General features: G+C 38.9%; 1 protein-coding gene across 1 annotated transcript; it reads left to right on the plus strand.

Moving 5' to 3' along the window:
* Window positions 1-10,653: 10,653 nt before the first annotated feature.
* On the plus strand, window positions 10,654-15,131 carry LOC101294726. Its single transcript, XM_004291657.1, has 4 exons — window positions 10,654-10,832; window positions 10,922-12,066; window positions 13,027-13,697; window positions 13,817-15,131. Exons 2-4 carry the CDS (start codon window positions 10,955-10,957, stop codon window positions 14,836-14,838), a joined length of 2,805 nt encoding a protein of 934 aa, XP_004291705.1. The 5' UTR covers window positions 10,654-10,832; window positions 10,922-10,954; the 3' UTR covers window positions 14,839-15,131.
* Window positions 15,132-16,128: the final 997 nt, after the last annotated feature.

Below are 16,128 nucleotides of genomic sequence, written 5' to 3' on the forward strand. Positions count from 1 at the left end.
AAAGTTCGTCAAATGATCTATCACTACCAGAAGAAAGACTTTAGCCGACGAAAATAAAAAAATCAGGCTGACGAATTATTTTTTCGTCGGCTAAAGTGGACTTTAGCCGACGAAATTTCCCTTTTTCGACTAATTAAAAATTTTCGTCGGCTATGGTCAACTTTAGCCAACGAAATTAAAATTTCGTCGTCTGAATAATTTTTTTCATCGGCTATAGTCTGTGACCTTTAGCCGACGAAATTTTTAAAAGTTTAGCCGACGAAAAATATAATTTCGTCAGCTAAAGTGCCTTAATTTCGTCGGCTAAAGTGTCTTATATTTGCAGATCTGGACAACAACTCATCTGGGAAAAAAAAACTATACGTAGAACCTTCAAACGCAAAAAAGTCGTGAAATAAGATATGACCAGAATGGTGAAATACGTCTACAATTGAAAAATCACGGTATTCCGGTAAAGTCTCGGTGCCGATAGTTGCGGTCAATGCAATTTACCCTTACTATTCACTATGCTGCAGATTTGGTTTTTTATGTCCGATTGACTATTGTGATACCTTTCCGGAAGCATAATGGCCCTACGAGTCAAACTCATCACTAACGCCATGATGTATGGGCCTTTTTGGCCATCTGAGTCCGTTTAGGGCTTCAAAATGCAGTTTTCTTAATTATTTCCGATTAGAGTTGACCGTTTTGATCGAGTCCTTAACGTTGTCGAATCCAGTTGAATTTTTTACCATAGACATCTTTCATCATAATGATCATATCAGACGGTCGAATTTTGGTTTGTAAATTTTAGTCATCGGAATCACAACGTGTCTACTATTTACCGTTATTATTCCCTATGGGGAGCCCTATCGTCGGAAGGTAAATGTCTCAAAATTTTTATATGGGCAGTTACGTCTCATCTACGTGAGAGTTTTTTGTGTGGAAGGTTTGACCAAACCATGTAATATAGAGGGAGATATGAGCGTTTTCGTGTGATAAGTGACGATGGATTAGGGTTGACCGTTTCGATCAAGTCCTTAACGTTGTCGGATCCAGTTGAATTTTTTACCATAGACATCTTTCGTCATAATGATCATATCTGACGGTCGAATTTTGGTTTGTGAATTTTAGTCATCAGAATCACAACGTGTCTACTAATGTTGTATAACTTGTTTAGTAGGTTATACAACTTTGTGAACCAACTCTATATAAGAAGCAAAATTATCAAAAATCTCGTGAAATAAGATGTGTTCAGAATGGTGAAATACGGCTATGGTTCAAAAATCACGTAAATCGGGTAAAGTCTCGGTGCTGATAGTAGCGGTCAACCCTATTTACCGTTATTATTCCTTATGGGGAGTCCTATCGTCGGAAGATCCTAATCCCATCTGTACACCTTAAAAGACTCAGATCGAAGGACGGCCTTGAACTCGATTGAGATCTCCCTGCTGTAATAGAATAGAAGCCTCTCTATACCACGTGAAATACCTCGAGAGAAAATCCCCACTAGGTGTTGCTCCACTTCGAATTCTATGTATAAAAACCAAAGCACCCTAAATAAGACCACAAATCGATCTTCAAGTTGACCAAGAGCCAATCTATCGCACACGATCGATTTGTATATATGTACGTGTGGTGTGTACGTACAGGGTACGCATTGCTTGTATAATTAAAAAGAAGCCACATGACTCTACTGCATATATTAAGACAATTTGATATTATTGATGAATCATATATACGAATCCAGAATTTTTCTTTGTTAGGTCGATTGCATAATAAACTACAGCAAGATACGTCTTTTTCGTACATTCTTTCTCTGCTTCTGTGGCTTCCACTAGCTGGGTTCATGTTCAAGATATTCCCAATACTCTCGTCCAAGTCGACCATCAACGTTGACTTTTTCTCTGTCAAAGTATACAAGGGTTTAGCCGTTTAGGGTTTTGACCTTGGAATTGGATTAATATATCTCTGTAACTGGTGTGGTGTAATTAAGAGTAATATAGTATAAGGCTTCTCGATCTCTATAGGTTAAGATAGATCTTGATCGGCAGAGTCCCATATATGCATGTGCATGAGATCCTTATTTTAGTGAAAATAATAATTACGTACTGCAGAAGATAACTATATAACGTAATCGATCGGTTTTTATTTTTTATTTTTTATACTAAAAGACTGATTACAAAACAGAACCTCGAGAGCATCCAGCTCCAAAGATGTAATCGATCGGTTAATTGGGTCGAATATGCATATTTATACATACATATAAATGGATCAAAGAGTGCTATGAAACTTGTAAATATGTCGTTTCAATCGATCAGTGGACTCGATCATGGCCCTTCCCACGATCCATTTCATGTGGGACTCGATCTAGGAGGCATTTTAGAAGCATTATTGTTATCAATTTTGGTTTTGCTGGTCGTGCGTGCATTTTGGAAGCATATATGACTATGAGAGGGAGAAAAACTAGTTAGTATACGCAGATTTTAGTAATATTTTCGTATATAGATTAACTCAATTGTAAATATGCAAGTGGAGAATGATACCTGGATAATCTATATCAAGTGATGATAAAGAAGCAAAATATATAACAAGAAAATGAGAATGGGGGTTCAGATTCATTAGGCCGCGTTGATATTTTACAATGTTTTAAATGAAAACAATGAAGTTTCATGAAAATTAAGAAAAGTTCAAAAACAAATTAGGTTGAAGTAAAGGCCGAAAACAAGAACATAATGGAAGCGCATTCTGTTTTCATATATATGGATTTGAAGATGAGGATAGGGGAATTAAAGAAATGAAAGAGATTCTCAAAAATGATGTATAATCTTAATATTAGGCAGCGACCTTAATTTTGAAATATTTAGGATCAATAGAAGTTCCAAATAATCGGCTATAAACCGTGTTAGCCATTTATTTTTATATTTCTTCTATAATTTGGCATATAACTGGTTGTCCATGATTCCCTCATATTAATTATTGAAGCAAAAGTCTGAGTCCAAGAACTAGAAGTGGATAATTGCTTGATGATGATGATGATATGATGATGGATCCATCCGTAAAAAGGACCTACGGAATTCTAATGGTAGTGCATACACTTTTAATGAAAGCATTAGATGCTCAGTGGAGTACCCTCAACTCGATATTTGCTGTGATTTTCAATTTATCTTCATCAATTACCACAAGGAAGAAGAACATGCACTTTTTTTGTGTCATGGTGAAGCCTTTTTTTTTTATAAACTACCCATATTACTTACGATAGAGAAGTTTTGACATAAAGAAAAACAAATCAATGATTAATATCATAAAATGATAACAAAATAAATTAATTTCAAAATTAATAAAAAAAAAAAAACAAAGAGAAAAACGTGGAACAGTTTTTGCTGAACGTCAATTGCATTGTAACTGCATTAACAATTATCTGCATTTAAAATCTGGAAAAAAAAAACTTAAAAGCAAATTAAGAGGCTAGTTATTGAAAAATTCATGATAAAACTATCAAGTATATCAGATTTGATATAGAGGTAAGCAAATTCAATATCACTACTAGAATAAAGGACTTAGGTGACAAACAGGTTTCGTCGCTTAAGTTCTCACGCGACGAAAGCTTCGTCGCCTAATAGTCGTTGCCTGAGCATGGACAAGTAAGAACTTAGGCGACGAATAGAAAAAGATGGTCGCCTAAATATCCATTTAGGGGATTATTTATTATCGCCGCATAAGTCTAAGGTGAGGAAGACAAACACATTCAGGAGTCGAAAGTAGACGACCGACAATGATATTTCGTCGCCTAAGAAGCCCTTAGCCGACAAAATAAGTTTCATCTCCTAAGTTCTTAGTCGACGAAAGTTAAAATATTTAAAATAATTTAAATTTTTTTTAGAATAATTTAAAATTAGTTAAATTTCATTTTTATTATTTAAGTTTTACTTTTTAGTTTCAATTTCTTTGCTTTTCCTTTTTATTTATTTTCCTTTCAAAAAAATTTTTTTGGTTTGAAACCCACCACCCATTCCACCACAAAACTTAGCCAGTCAGGCCCATCGATTTTGTTCTGGGCACCCAAAATTTGCTCTGGGCACCCAACTTCCTTGAGCAGCGGGAAACACCACACCAGATCCGGCAGCACCACACCAGATCCGGCAACACCACACCAAATTTGGCAACACCGATTCTCTTTAGATCCCAAAGCCACCAGCAGCGAACCCGACTCTACCCCGATCTGGCTGTGCTCAGGCTACCTACACAGCCCTTCTCTGAGTTCTCTCCGTGATCTGGCGCGTCTCCACCTTCGTCCACCTTCGATCCAGCAGTGGCGCTCCAACTCTGCGCCTCTGATCCAGCATCGTCGACCCCCTGCTAACCCTCCACCGGCTACAGCCTTAATTCCGATCCACTTTGATCTGCTCCTATTCGGCCCAATCCGGTAGCCCAACCCTGCCTCCACCAAACAAGCGTCGACGACGTCTCCAACCACCACCGACCTTGCTTGCCACTCCAGCCCGGACCTGACCTGACTTCTCTATCCCCAAGCTGCGTCGCCCTAACTTCCGTGCCGACTGCCCAGCCCAAAACTTTGACGGCTTCTCTGCGATTTCTGTGGTGACGGTGGTGGTGGGTGGTGACAGAGATGGTTTGATGAAAGGGAGAGGAGGAGATGAGTTGTGTCCGTGGTGGGAAGAAGTATTTAAAGAGGAAAGAGAGAAAGTTTTATTGGATAACAGAGATCGTTAGATCTAACCATTTAGGTGCCAATCAACGGCTTAAAAATCGATCTGAGCCTTGCAATTTTATTGAATGCTAACTTAGGCGACGAAATTGACTTCTTTCGTCTCCTAAGTATTGTGGGCAATTAATTCAGTAATTTAATGATATGTTTTATGATATTCCATATGTGTGCCTTGACCTTATGCCATCAGGATATGTAGTTAGAATATTGGTACTTTGTAATTCCTTATATAAAGGGCTCCTTATCAATGAATAAGATGATGATTCTCTTGCTATCTCATTCTCTACACTTTAATACTTTATCTCGTTATCATGCACTTTGTTATAACCCTAGAATTAATAGCCCACAATTTGTTTTCTGAAACCCTAAAAAAGTGTTTTTCGGCTCCTATGTTCGACCGTCGCCGCTTTTCCCGGCCGCCATTCGACATCACCGGCTGCCAATCCCTTGGCCGCCGCCCGCCGACGATTCTTGGTTTCCTCCAACTACAATTTTCGACTTCTTCAAGAGTTTGAAGTTTCGAAAGGTATGTTTGAAACCCTAAACTTTTCCAAGTTCAATAACTCGGGGAGGATAAAATCCTTTCCTCCTTTCTCCATCTCCATTCTATGTTTGAGATTTTTTCCGTGCAGGTCAAAATCCCAGAATTTTATTCACGGGTCAAGATTGTGTTTGATCACTCTTGTTTGCTTGTCCGGGTTGTGTGTGATCAACCCCAACCATTCTCCAGATTGTGTTTGATCAATCCGAGACCTTGTTCCGAATTGTGTTTGATCAATTCGCGGCCTTTTTCGGATTGTGTGTGATCAATCCGTAGGACAATCCATTAAAAACATCGTTTGTGACCTCTATCGAGTTTCATAACTGCTTGGTTTTATATGCAAGAGCAATGTAACATTTTGCTCATTTGAGTTTTGACATACTCAATACCTAAGGTGAATCTTCGCTTGGTATCTGTGGAACTTTTCATTAGAAAGAATTAAACCACATGTTTTGGACCCCAGGCTAACAAGCCTAAATGCCGAGATTTCACATCTCATGCGCTCAAAGTCTTTGACACGCCACATCGACAAAAGCCTCTAATGACAATCTATGCAAAAAGTAATGACCACAAAGTACTGTGGAATGCACTTATGGAGCGTTTTTTGAAACGTCCATCTAACTCAACAAGTTGAGTTATTAAGTCAAGTGGATTGCTTACCACCTTGTTTGACTACATATCGTCGATGATATTCTGTGGCATCTTGAACCATAATCTTTAGCGGATTCGATCATCATTAAGTTCTTTAGGCCCTCCAAGTTGGATTGGAATTACCAACGAGATTTGATTTTGATCATACAATTGCAAACGAGAATTGTATATACGCTAATGCGATAAACGTATTTGGGATTGTCCCCTAATGTGGGGACAACAATATAGGTCACGGCAACGGCAGAAAACGCCATGCCGATGTCTAGAAAAGAGGGAGAGGGGTCGCCGGCCCTAATGGCAACACTCTCGGTCTAAACACCAATTTGTCAAAACTACTCATGCCAGCTTATGACAATGCAACATTTGTGGATCTTCGGATCACTGGTTCAAGAGTTATCGAGCTATCCTTCACTTTGTGAATGCATACAAAAGGTACAAATATGAGGACAATAATGTCATCCTCATGATCGCGGATTTCAAATATTCGGATCCAGCTCTAGCTAGACTTTGACGTCATTAGCTAGACATTGATTTTCTTTCCAAGTTATATGTAATAAGACGTCGTATCGATGCCCTTTGTTTATTTGAGACCTCGATATATACTCACATTAGCAATAATGAATGCCTTGAGAATTTTTTTGAAGTTATGAAATTATTCTCCTCTTATGGTTCGTATTGATTTACAAACAAGATGTACATTTTTACATCGTCCTTAAAAGCATGACATATTTATAATCTCCATGGTTAGATTGTGCCGTTTTGGTCTCTTCCAAGTGAAGATGACGCACGGCCTTGCATCCTCAAGGAGGATCCCCAATGTGTTTCCGGTTAAGTTTTCTACCCTATAGCGGATTTTCCATCATCAACTATTCAACTAAGCTCATCCACGCTCAGTGTGATGTCTTAGAATTGTTTGAAATTAAGGAGATAGTGGTTTCAAGTGTGTCTCACACTACCGACCCTCCACAGACATACCTGGTCATACTGACTTGGAGTTACCAAAAGCTTTTGATTTTGGATCCCCTTACGCTATTAAACTAATTTTCGTCTTACAAAAAACGTTGAAGACTTATCAAAATCGGACAATCATCATCATGATCGAATCCTCTAGGTCCTCTGAGTTAGTTTATGTTCATGTCATGGAGCTTTGGCTAACTAGTCATGGAGTTTACGACCTTGGAACGACCAAAAGGAATTGATTTTGATCATATACACGTCATTTTAGCTTCGGCTTATGCCCACATGCCATCCGCAAGATGATACTCACAACATTATAAGGAATTGACAATTATCTCTGGATTTTGTGCCTTGTAAATCTTCTATGACTACAATAATTGAACCATACCGGTCGTTTAGGCATGTGGTTTAGCTTAAATCTTGATGCCTCATGGCACCATGATCAACGTCACAGATGCCCTCTATGCATTGAGAGACAACCGAACCATGTTGAGATTTAAAGACATTCCTGCTAATAGTTTTCATTTGAAAACACATTGTGAGAATAAACAAGAGTTCTTTTGTGTATACCTTCTCATGAGTGCGGACTGAAATGCATCTTAGAGAAGTTTATAAGTCAATCTAGTGGATTGTATGTCACTACGATTCGCGTATCGAATCTCATGTTTTTGCCAAACATGATATTTGAGACACCGACTCATATAGGCTTTGGTTTTGACCAATTCAGGTCATCTTGGAAGAAATATAATGGTCTGAATTTTTGAGAAATTCTCATGGACATCCATTATTCCACTCAAAACGAAAACATTCGGGATCTAGCTTCATCATGAAGCATGATGGTGAGTCCATGGTTGTAAATGGCGGTACCTGGGGACATTGTCGTCACCCGAACACGGCTCTAACTTTCCGGAGGCCGTTAGGTCAATTCCTCAAGCAATTGAGGTGCAGCGGCCTTCCCTCGATGTCTCATTGGCCCCTTACAAAGCTCATTTCTCGTTTTGAAAGCCTATTTTTTAGCTAAATTAGGAGTGAGACCCTCTTATGCTAAATGACACAACAGTGAACATTCCATTCTTAAATCAAACTATGTAAATAGATACAACCAACTTGCGGACATCTTTTTATGCTTTATGGTGTTGGTTGAAGTGTTAACACACCGGTCATATGTTACACTATTATCTACTGCTTATGCTGCTTATACTTCTACGGGCTCACTACCCATTCTTTAAAGAAGTTTATCAGGATATAAGTTGAAGTGTCTTGTACCCCATATTCACACGCAATATGGTCTCACCGAGGCTACGACCAAGCAACTTTAGCTTGTCGCTCGAACATTATTGATGCGCACCAATCTTTCTATTGCGTCTTGGGGTTATGCAATATTTGCATGTAGCTTTACTATTCATTTACGACCCACCATCATTGAATATTTTTGTACTACAGCTCTTGACTGTGTACGAGGATTGACACGAAATTGCAATCGTTGAGCTCAACAGGATTGAAATGGATCTCCAATCTTTGAGCTCGGCTAGATGTTATTTCTAAATGCCAAATCGCAATGTCATTGCGCATAATGATGGGTCATTTTTTGAGATGAATAAGTTTAGATTGGATATGAATCTCCACATATAATCCGCTTATGTAGAAACCTTACCAGGCGATCTCATTCACCGCAAAATTACGGATTGTTACTTTGATGAGACAATATTCCCGCCGTTAGGGGGAGATAAGAACACAAGTGTTCAAGTGGAACAATGCGAATTGTCGTGGTTTGTCCCCACTAAGTTCATCTTGATCCCAAACGCTTAAAGTGTTAAAGTGACAAGGAAGGCAGGCAAGCTAGTAGGTACCGGTGCACACATCCCACATCGCCCGGGGGAGACAAGTTGCTATGCTTATATATGCAGAGCTAACACCTTACATTGAGACGCATTTTGGGGTGAAACCTCAAGAGCAAAACCATGAGGGCCGGTGGGCCCAAAACGGACAATATCTCAATGGTAGAGACTGGGCTGTTACAGATGGTATCAGAGTATGTCCCCGGCCGGAAGTGTGCCGACGCGGACGTCGGGCCCTAAAGGGGGTGGATTTTGATGACCTAACTAGGCTTGTAAGCTAGTAGTAGGTGCACCCGTCCCACATCGCCCAGGGAAGACAAGTTGTTATGCTTATATGTGCAGAGCTAACACCTTACATTGAGATGCGTTTTTGGGTGAAACCTCAAGAACAAAACCGTGAGGTCAGTGGGCCTAAAACGGACAATATCTTAATGGTAGAGACTGAGCTGTTACACCTAAGTCTTTTATTCTAGTAGTGTATAGAGGTAAGCTGACTCCATGCATCAGTAGATTAGCTTTGATTTAGTTATCTCAACTAGTGTAGTTATCAAGGTACGTTATAGGTAAAACATGCAAAATGATCCACACGAATACAAGTAATTTCCAATTAATATGCCTCTACATTCTATAATCATTACTTAAACAAAAGTACGTATCTCTAATTAATTAGAAGCAATGATTCTGTTTGTTCCATATATGTTTTCAGACTGTAACAACCCAATGTTTCATTTTGTTCAAAAATGTTAACCAACCTAATCTTCCGTTCTTCTTTTCTTAGGTTCTGCAACTCTAATGGCAACTCACCTACAAAACTACGACTTCATCAACTTGTTTGATAACAGCGAGTGTTCCATTCTTCCATTCATACTTTGCTTCCTTTGATTTCTATTTTCCCATGGCTAAAATAAGTCCAAATTAATCTATTTTGGTTATATTCAGCCTACAGGTTTCTTGCAGCAATGAAGTCGTCAAAGTTTGGCAAAGCCCCATAAACAAACTTAAAATTAAGCTTGCTGCAACGTTCAATTAGGCATCTTTAGGCACAGGGTCAAACTATATATTTCAATATATAGTACCACATTATTCTCTACTAATCATCTCTTCCCTACTCAATCTCCATGCCCTAATGCATATGCTTCCATTCCATGTAACCTCGACGTGGCTTCTTCATCGACATAAGTTGTGGTAGTGGGTAGTGTGAAGTTCAGGTTTAGCTTTAAGCTTGCTTAGCTGAAGCAGAAAGAAGCTGGAGATCGATCCCCTTGTTCTTTTTCTGATTCAGTTTTACTTGCTCCTCAAGGTAGTGTGTGTAATATGACTCTTATGTTGTCTATGTTTCCTTTGAGTCACATATGGTCTTTACTTAATTGGGTACATGTACTCAAGTACTCAACTTGTTAGGCAAAACTAATATTATTGTTCTTTGGAAATTGGGTGTTGAAAATTGTGATCCCTGCTTAATATATATGGGGTTTTGGGGCCATTTGGCCAATTGGGGTTTCTCTAAACATCGTTAAACAATGATTATAAACCTTTTTAATCTTAAGACACAGCAGAGAATGGGTAAATTTGAGTCAAAGAGAAGAGAGCTGTGGTTAAACACAGCAGTGCCGAAAACGCAGGGGAAGCCCTTTTCTGAGGCGTCAAAGTCGGCTTTGATTTGTAGTGAAGGTAACGCGTTAGTAATCTCTTTAAAAAAAAAAAAAAAAACCACACAGTTTGATTCTCTATTTCTTTTAATATAAGCGTTAATCCCATGTGAGCTTTGATGCATTTTCCATGGGGGTGCTTCCCATACACTTCTTGTGCTTTACCCTTTTCGTTTATGTATATATAAAACCCACTCATTCCTTTAGCTCGTCAACCAAATCAGGACCAGCTTAGTTTCAAAGCTCCTTTTGGCTTTTGCTACCTCCTCCTCCTCCTTTTCATCGTGAACTTGACCCTCCTAAACGTGGTTCTTCATTCCTGTGCTGCGTAGTTGCTGCTGGTTAACTTCAAGTGTTCTACGTAACATATTCCTCCCAGACAGTTGTATACATATCATCTTCTACTTTGTTTCAAAAGAGATATCATCACTACTCTTAAACATTTGTAGCTTTTTTTCAGTTTGGTTTCTTGGTTTTGCGATCTTTTGGTAAGTATCAAGGTTGAACATGCATGTATATACTTTTAAGGTTTACAAGAAGTTCTGAACTAATGGATTGTTAATGTTTCTGCTTGCAGGTGTAGCACTGATTTTGGGTACTTAAACATCATATGATGGGAGGACTTGATCGAAATACGAATACGAGAAGTAGGGATTACTTGGAAGGAATGCTGAGTGATTATGTTGGAGGAAAAGGCAAGGGGAAGCCTCAGAAGAGCACTTCTGCTAGGCTTGTCACAGCTCTCACTTGTCTGCAATTTGCCTTTGCAGTTTATGCAACATTCCTTCTCTACTATATGAGCCCCTCCATCGATTTACGAACCAAACCAGACTTCACATGGGCTACCAAGATTGCACAGCAATGGAAACAGTACATTATCCCACCGCACATCATTGGCCACTATCAGGATTCTGCTTCTCTTGTGAGATTGGCCGAAATCCAACCCATCACTCCCTCTGAGGTCTGCGAGCACGAAAAGATTGATTTCGAGCAGAAGAAGTCCAGTGATGCTCAGATGATCAAGCTGAAGACAGAGCTTTACCATGAAGTATTGGACTTCCAAAGCAAGAACATTGGTACTGAAACTCTTGCTCAGCTGATGGCAATGAAGTCCAAGTGGGATTTGAAAGGTCCCAACAGACCAAAAGTCACAGTGATCTTGAACCACTTCAAGAGAAAAACACTGTGTGCTCAGCTTGATACCTTGCTCCAACAAACCCTTCCTTTCCACCATGTTTGGGTTCTTTCTTTTGGGAGTCCAAATGAGCTCTCTTTGAAGAGAATCGTGGACAGCTACAATGATTCAAGAATAAGCTTCATAAGTTCAAGCTATGACTTCAAGTACTATGGAAGGTTCCAAATGGCTTTGCAAACCGAAGCCGATCTTGTGTACATTGTTGATGATGACATGATTCCTGGGAAGAGAATGTTGCAGATTTTGTCACATGTAGCCGGAACGGAGAAGTACAAGAACTCTGTTTTGGGCAGCATAGGGAGGATTTTGCCATTTAGACAAAAGGACTTCACTTTTCCAAGCTATAGAAAGTTCAGGTCTAAGGAGGCAGGACTTTATTTACCTGACCCTGCCTATGATATCACTCTGGATAAAATTGTGCAGGTGGACTTCCTTTCCAGTTCTTGGTTCTTATCTGCAGAGCTGATTAAAACACTTTTCATTGAGACACCCTTCACATTTTCGACCGGCGAAGATCTGCACCTTAGGTATGTGTTCATTTTGATTGCAACCCCTTTAACTTCTGCATTTATTTTTATCTGAACTGAAGTTTTTACCTTGAGCACAAACCTACATAGTAAATAGGAGTTACCTTGAAAGTTTAGTAAGTTGTCATAATTAAGTATTTAAATCATATGGGTTCTAGATTTGATTCTCCATATTTATTGGTTACTCTAAAACTATGATTTGAATGCCTTGGGGGGTTGGATTAATTCTGGGATTGCTTACAGAATTGTCTAGGGAACAAACTTGATCCTATATACTCGGAAACCCTTTGGACTTTGAAGTTCTAATTCTGTACTTAATCAGATTTCTTTTCTTAGATGATGAGTTTGGTTGAAGGAATCTTGAACTCATTGCACTAATAATGGACTCAACTCGTCTCTTATGCAGCTGATGAATATAATACTTTCTAATTATTGTTTTTAAACACAGTATATAATACCTTCTGTTTTAAAATATCTATTCTATGCACTGTTTGGACTATTTTGATTTTCTGCATCCACTTGTTTGTCTTTTGTACATGATTAATTTACTCTACCTTATACATGTTTATTTTTCTGGATTAAGCAACAACCTTCTTGGAAAGATGGTTCTCTTTTTAAGATTCCCTAAAGCATTAGGGGCTTGTTATTGCACTCCATTGGCCAGAAGAACAGTTAGGCCAACACCAATAAGGATATGTACATGAAAAGAGACTTTAAGCACAGCAGAAGGATTCTTTTGATTCCAAAAACCATAGTTTCAAGTATTTCTTGCAAAACATTGGAATATAGGTCAGATAAAGAGGGCTTAAAGGTTAATGATGTCAAAATTATGTTCAAAACTATTTGTTGTCAATCAGATACTGTACCTTCATTTATAAGTTTGTCACACTTGTGAACTTCAAAAGTACAGAAACGATGGTTCTTTGTTCTAATGATGTTCCTTTCTTGATAAAAATGCAGTTATCAGCTTCAAAAGTACAGAAATGCTGGCTCATTTGTTCTTCCAGTTGACCCAAAGGATAAGGAAACTTGGGGAGACAGTGAACATAGGCTTGCTTATGTATCTGAAACCACTGTAATTTTCAAAGACATTGTTCAAGTCCGAGACGATCAATGGTGGAAAGCACTATCTACTGGTTATATCACTCAGTGGGCTGCAATGCATCCTCAAAAAATTGATGCCCTTTTCTATGCTCATTCTGTTGATGAAGTTAAAGCACTTGCACCCCTTCTTGCGAAATTCAGGTCCACTGTTGGAAAGAAAGTTTACATTGCCGTCTCTGGAGGCAATTTCTGCCCTTGTGAAGATGCAGCTACTGCACTGAGGTGGCCTAAGTTGGTATGCAATGAGAGGAGGTTTAAAATCTTTGATTTGGCTGTGGGTGCTCTTTCGGATATATCAAACTCCGAGGTGGTAGTGCTGCAAGGAGTGTATGCTAGCATGAAAGGCTTGATCAAAATTCACAACCCGAGTGTAGTGATCGCAGTCGCTGATATTGATCCTAATGTGAAGAAAACTTTGAAAATGGCCACAGATACTAATGGGAAGGGTACAACATTGGTTCTTTTACCAAGGTCTTCAGTATCGAAAGTTCTTTGGATGGCTGATCTTCGAACAACAGCATTGCCAAGTAAGAATCCCAACTTATCTTTTATTCAAATTTCTTGTACCTTAAGCTAACAGAAGTACAGAACCATTTTACAGAGTATTTACCAAGCACTTGTTAACCAACTAATTTTTGTTTTGCAGATTGGAACAGAATGCGGATTTCTGTCAACATTATCACCCAAAACCGGGTGCATTCCCTTACAAGGCTTCTCAAATCTCTCAGTGATGCATACTATCTTGGGGACGAGGTACCCATCAGCTTCAACATGGACAGCAAAGTTGATGAAGCAACTATTAGATTAGTAAGCTCATTTGAGTGGCCTCATGGCCCTAAAACTCTCAAGAGGAGGATCATACAAGGAGGACTTATTCGAGCTGTCAGTGAGAGTTGGTACCCTTCATCTGATGATGATTTTGGTCTGCTACTCGAAGATGATATCGAAGTCTCACCTTACTACTACCTATGGATCAAATATGCCCTCTTAGCTTACCACTATAATCCTCAAGTCTCTCTCCCCGAGTTGTCCTCAATCTCTCTCTACACCCCTAGGATAGTTGAGGTGGTGAAAGAAAGGCCTAAATGGAACCCAACAGAGTTTTTCAAGAACATGCATCCAAACACACCTTATTTCCACCAGTTACCATGCAGTTGGGGAGCAGTCTTCTTCCCCAAGCAATGGAGAGAGTTCTATGTCTATATGAATATGAGGTTCACCGAAGATGCCAAGAAAAACCCAGTTCAAATTCCAAAGTCCAGGACTAATGGTTGGCAAGCATCATGGAAAAAGTTCCTCATAGACATGATGTACCTTAGAGGATATGTGAGTCTTTATCCAAACTTTCCAAACCAAGCAAGCTTTTCCACAAACCATATGGAACCCGGGGCTCATATTAGCGCCAAGGACAATGTTGTGAAGCATGACAAGTCAGATTTTGAAGTGCCATTGTTGAAGGAAGACTTCCGAAATTTCTTGCCAGGTGGTAAATTGCCTCCGGCCTCAAGATTGCCATCTTTAAACCTCTTCAACATGCCGGTTTCCCTTAAAGGCTTAAAGGCAGCTGGAGCCAAGTTGGGGCAGGATGTGATTGGATGCAACAATACCACAGAGATTGTCATGGTTGACCATCAAACTGGTCTACCAGCACGCTGTGCCAGGTTCTGATGAATCGAATTGTTATTGATTATTCTTTATTTTTAAAACAAAGATAGTTCTGTATCTTCATTTTTTTTATGTGGGAGGTTGGTGCTGAGAACAACGAGAAACAAAGTTGGATAAGATGGGAAGGATAGGATTTTGGCTAAGAAACTTGGGTTTATGTTGCTCACTAATGATGTACAGCAGCCTAAAGTGGTTCGCAGAACTATGTAAGCAACCAAAGTGGTTCATGTAACTTTGTAAGCAAAAGGAAGGAATGTTCAATCAATGAAAATTTCTCTCTTAAACGTTTCAATGAGATCAGAGGCATGCACTGCATTTCTTCAATTTGTATTCAATATCTCAAATTTCTTGTATGCTATCAAACTTGTTTCTTCAATAGGAGAGTAATAGCAGCAGTGCAGCACAACACATCTACATCGATCACTATCAATACAGCAATCTGTAAGGATTCTGGTTCAATACGAGCAAATAGATACTAATGGGATAGGAAACGAAAACATGATCCATAGAGCGGTAGCCATTAATTAGCCAATAGATAATTGGGCTTGTGGTTCCCCACAGTGGCGGAGTCAGAATTAAAATGTCATGTGGACTAATTATAACACTTGAAAAAAAATCAATAAAACTTAACGGTGTGAGAAATTTTGGTTTGTACAGTTGCTATAGCATTATAATTGCAATATATAGATTTTTATTAGGAAACACACAATAGCTATTTTCTACTAAACACAAATCACAAACACACAGTAGCCCATGAGAAAATCGAAGTACTAAACACAGCTAGAACAATCTTAATTAAATCAAAGTGCTAAACACACAGTAGCTATTTTGTACAGTTACAACATAGCTATTACAATTGTGAATTTGTGATAGTCATAAACACAACTTCAACTCTGTGCGACCAACCTTAGTTAAATCATGAGTGTTGTTAAATGTACCTAACAAATATCCAAGTAAACACAACATACTTTTCACACCCAATAAATCATTCAATTTTCAATAATACCCATATACCCTTACTTTAAAGACTCAGCAAAACACATCCAAGAAATAGATCCAACAAAACACATACGAGAAGTTTCCTTGAAATTCTGGAAATTTACTCAGAGACAGTGTGTTAGAGGCCTTTCAAATTTTTCAAAGGCAAGAGCGGAAAATGGTAACTAGAAGACCAGGTGGTAATTAGTAAAGCTATTGCAATTGCCTATAGCACCGAGCTGCATAATAACATTCGGTTCTAGACACTAGACAAGTTGATAGACCCTTATACTTCCTGGGCACTAGCACATATAT

This window comes from Fragaria vesca, linkage group LG2, assembly GCF_000184155.1.
Source record: "Fragaria vesca subsp. vesca linkage group LG2, FraVesHawaii_1.0, whole genome shotgun sequence".
In the NCBI taxonomy this organism is placed as follows: Eukaryota; Viridiplantae; Streptophyta; class Magnoliopsida; order Rosales; family Rosaceae; genus Fragaria; species Fragaria vesca.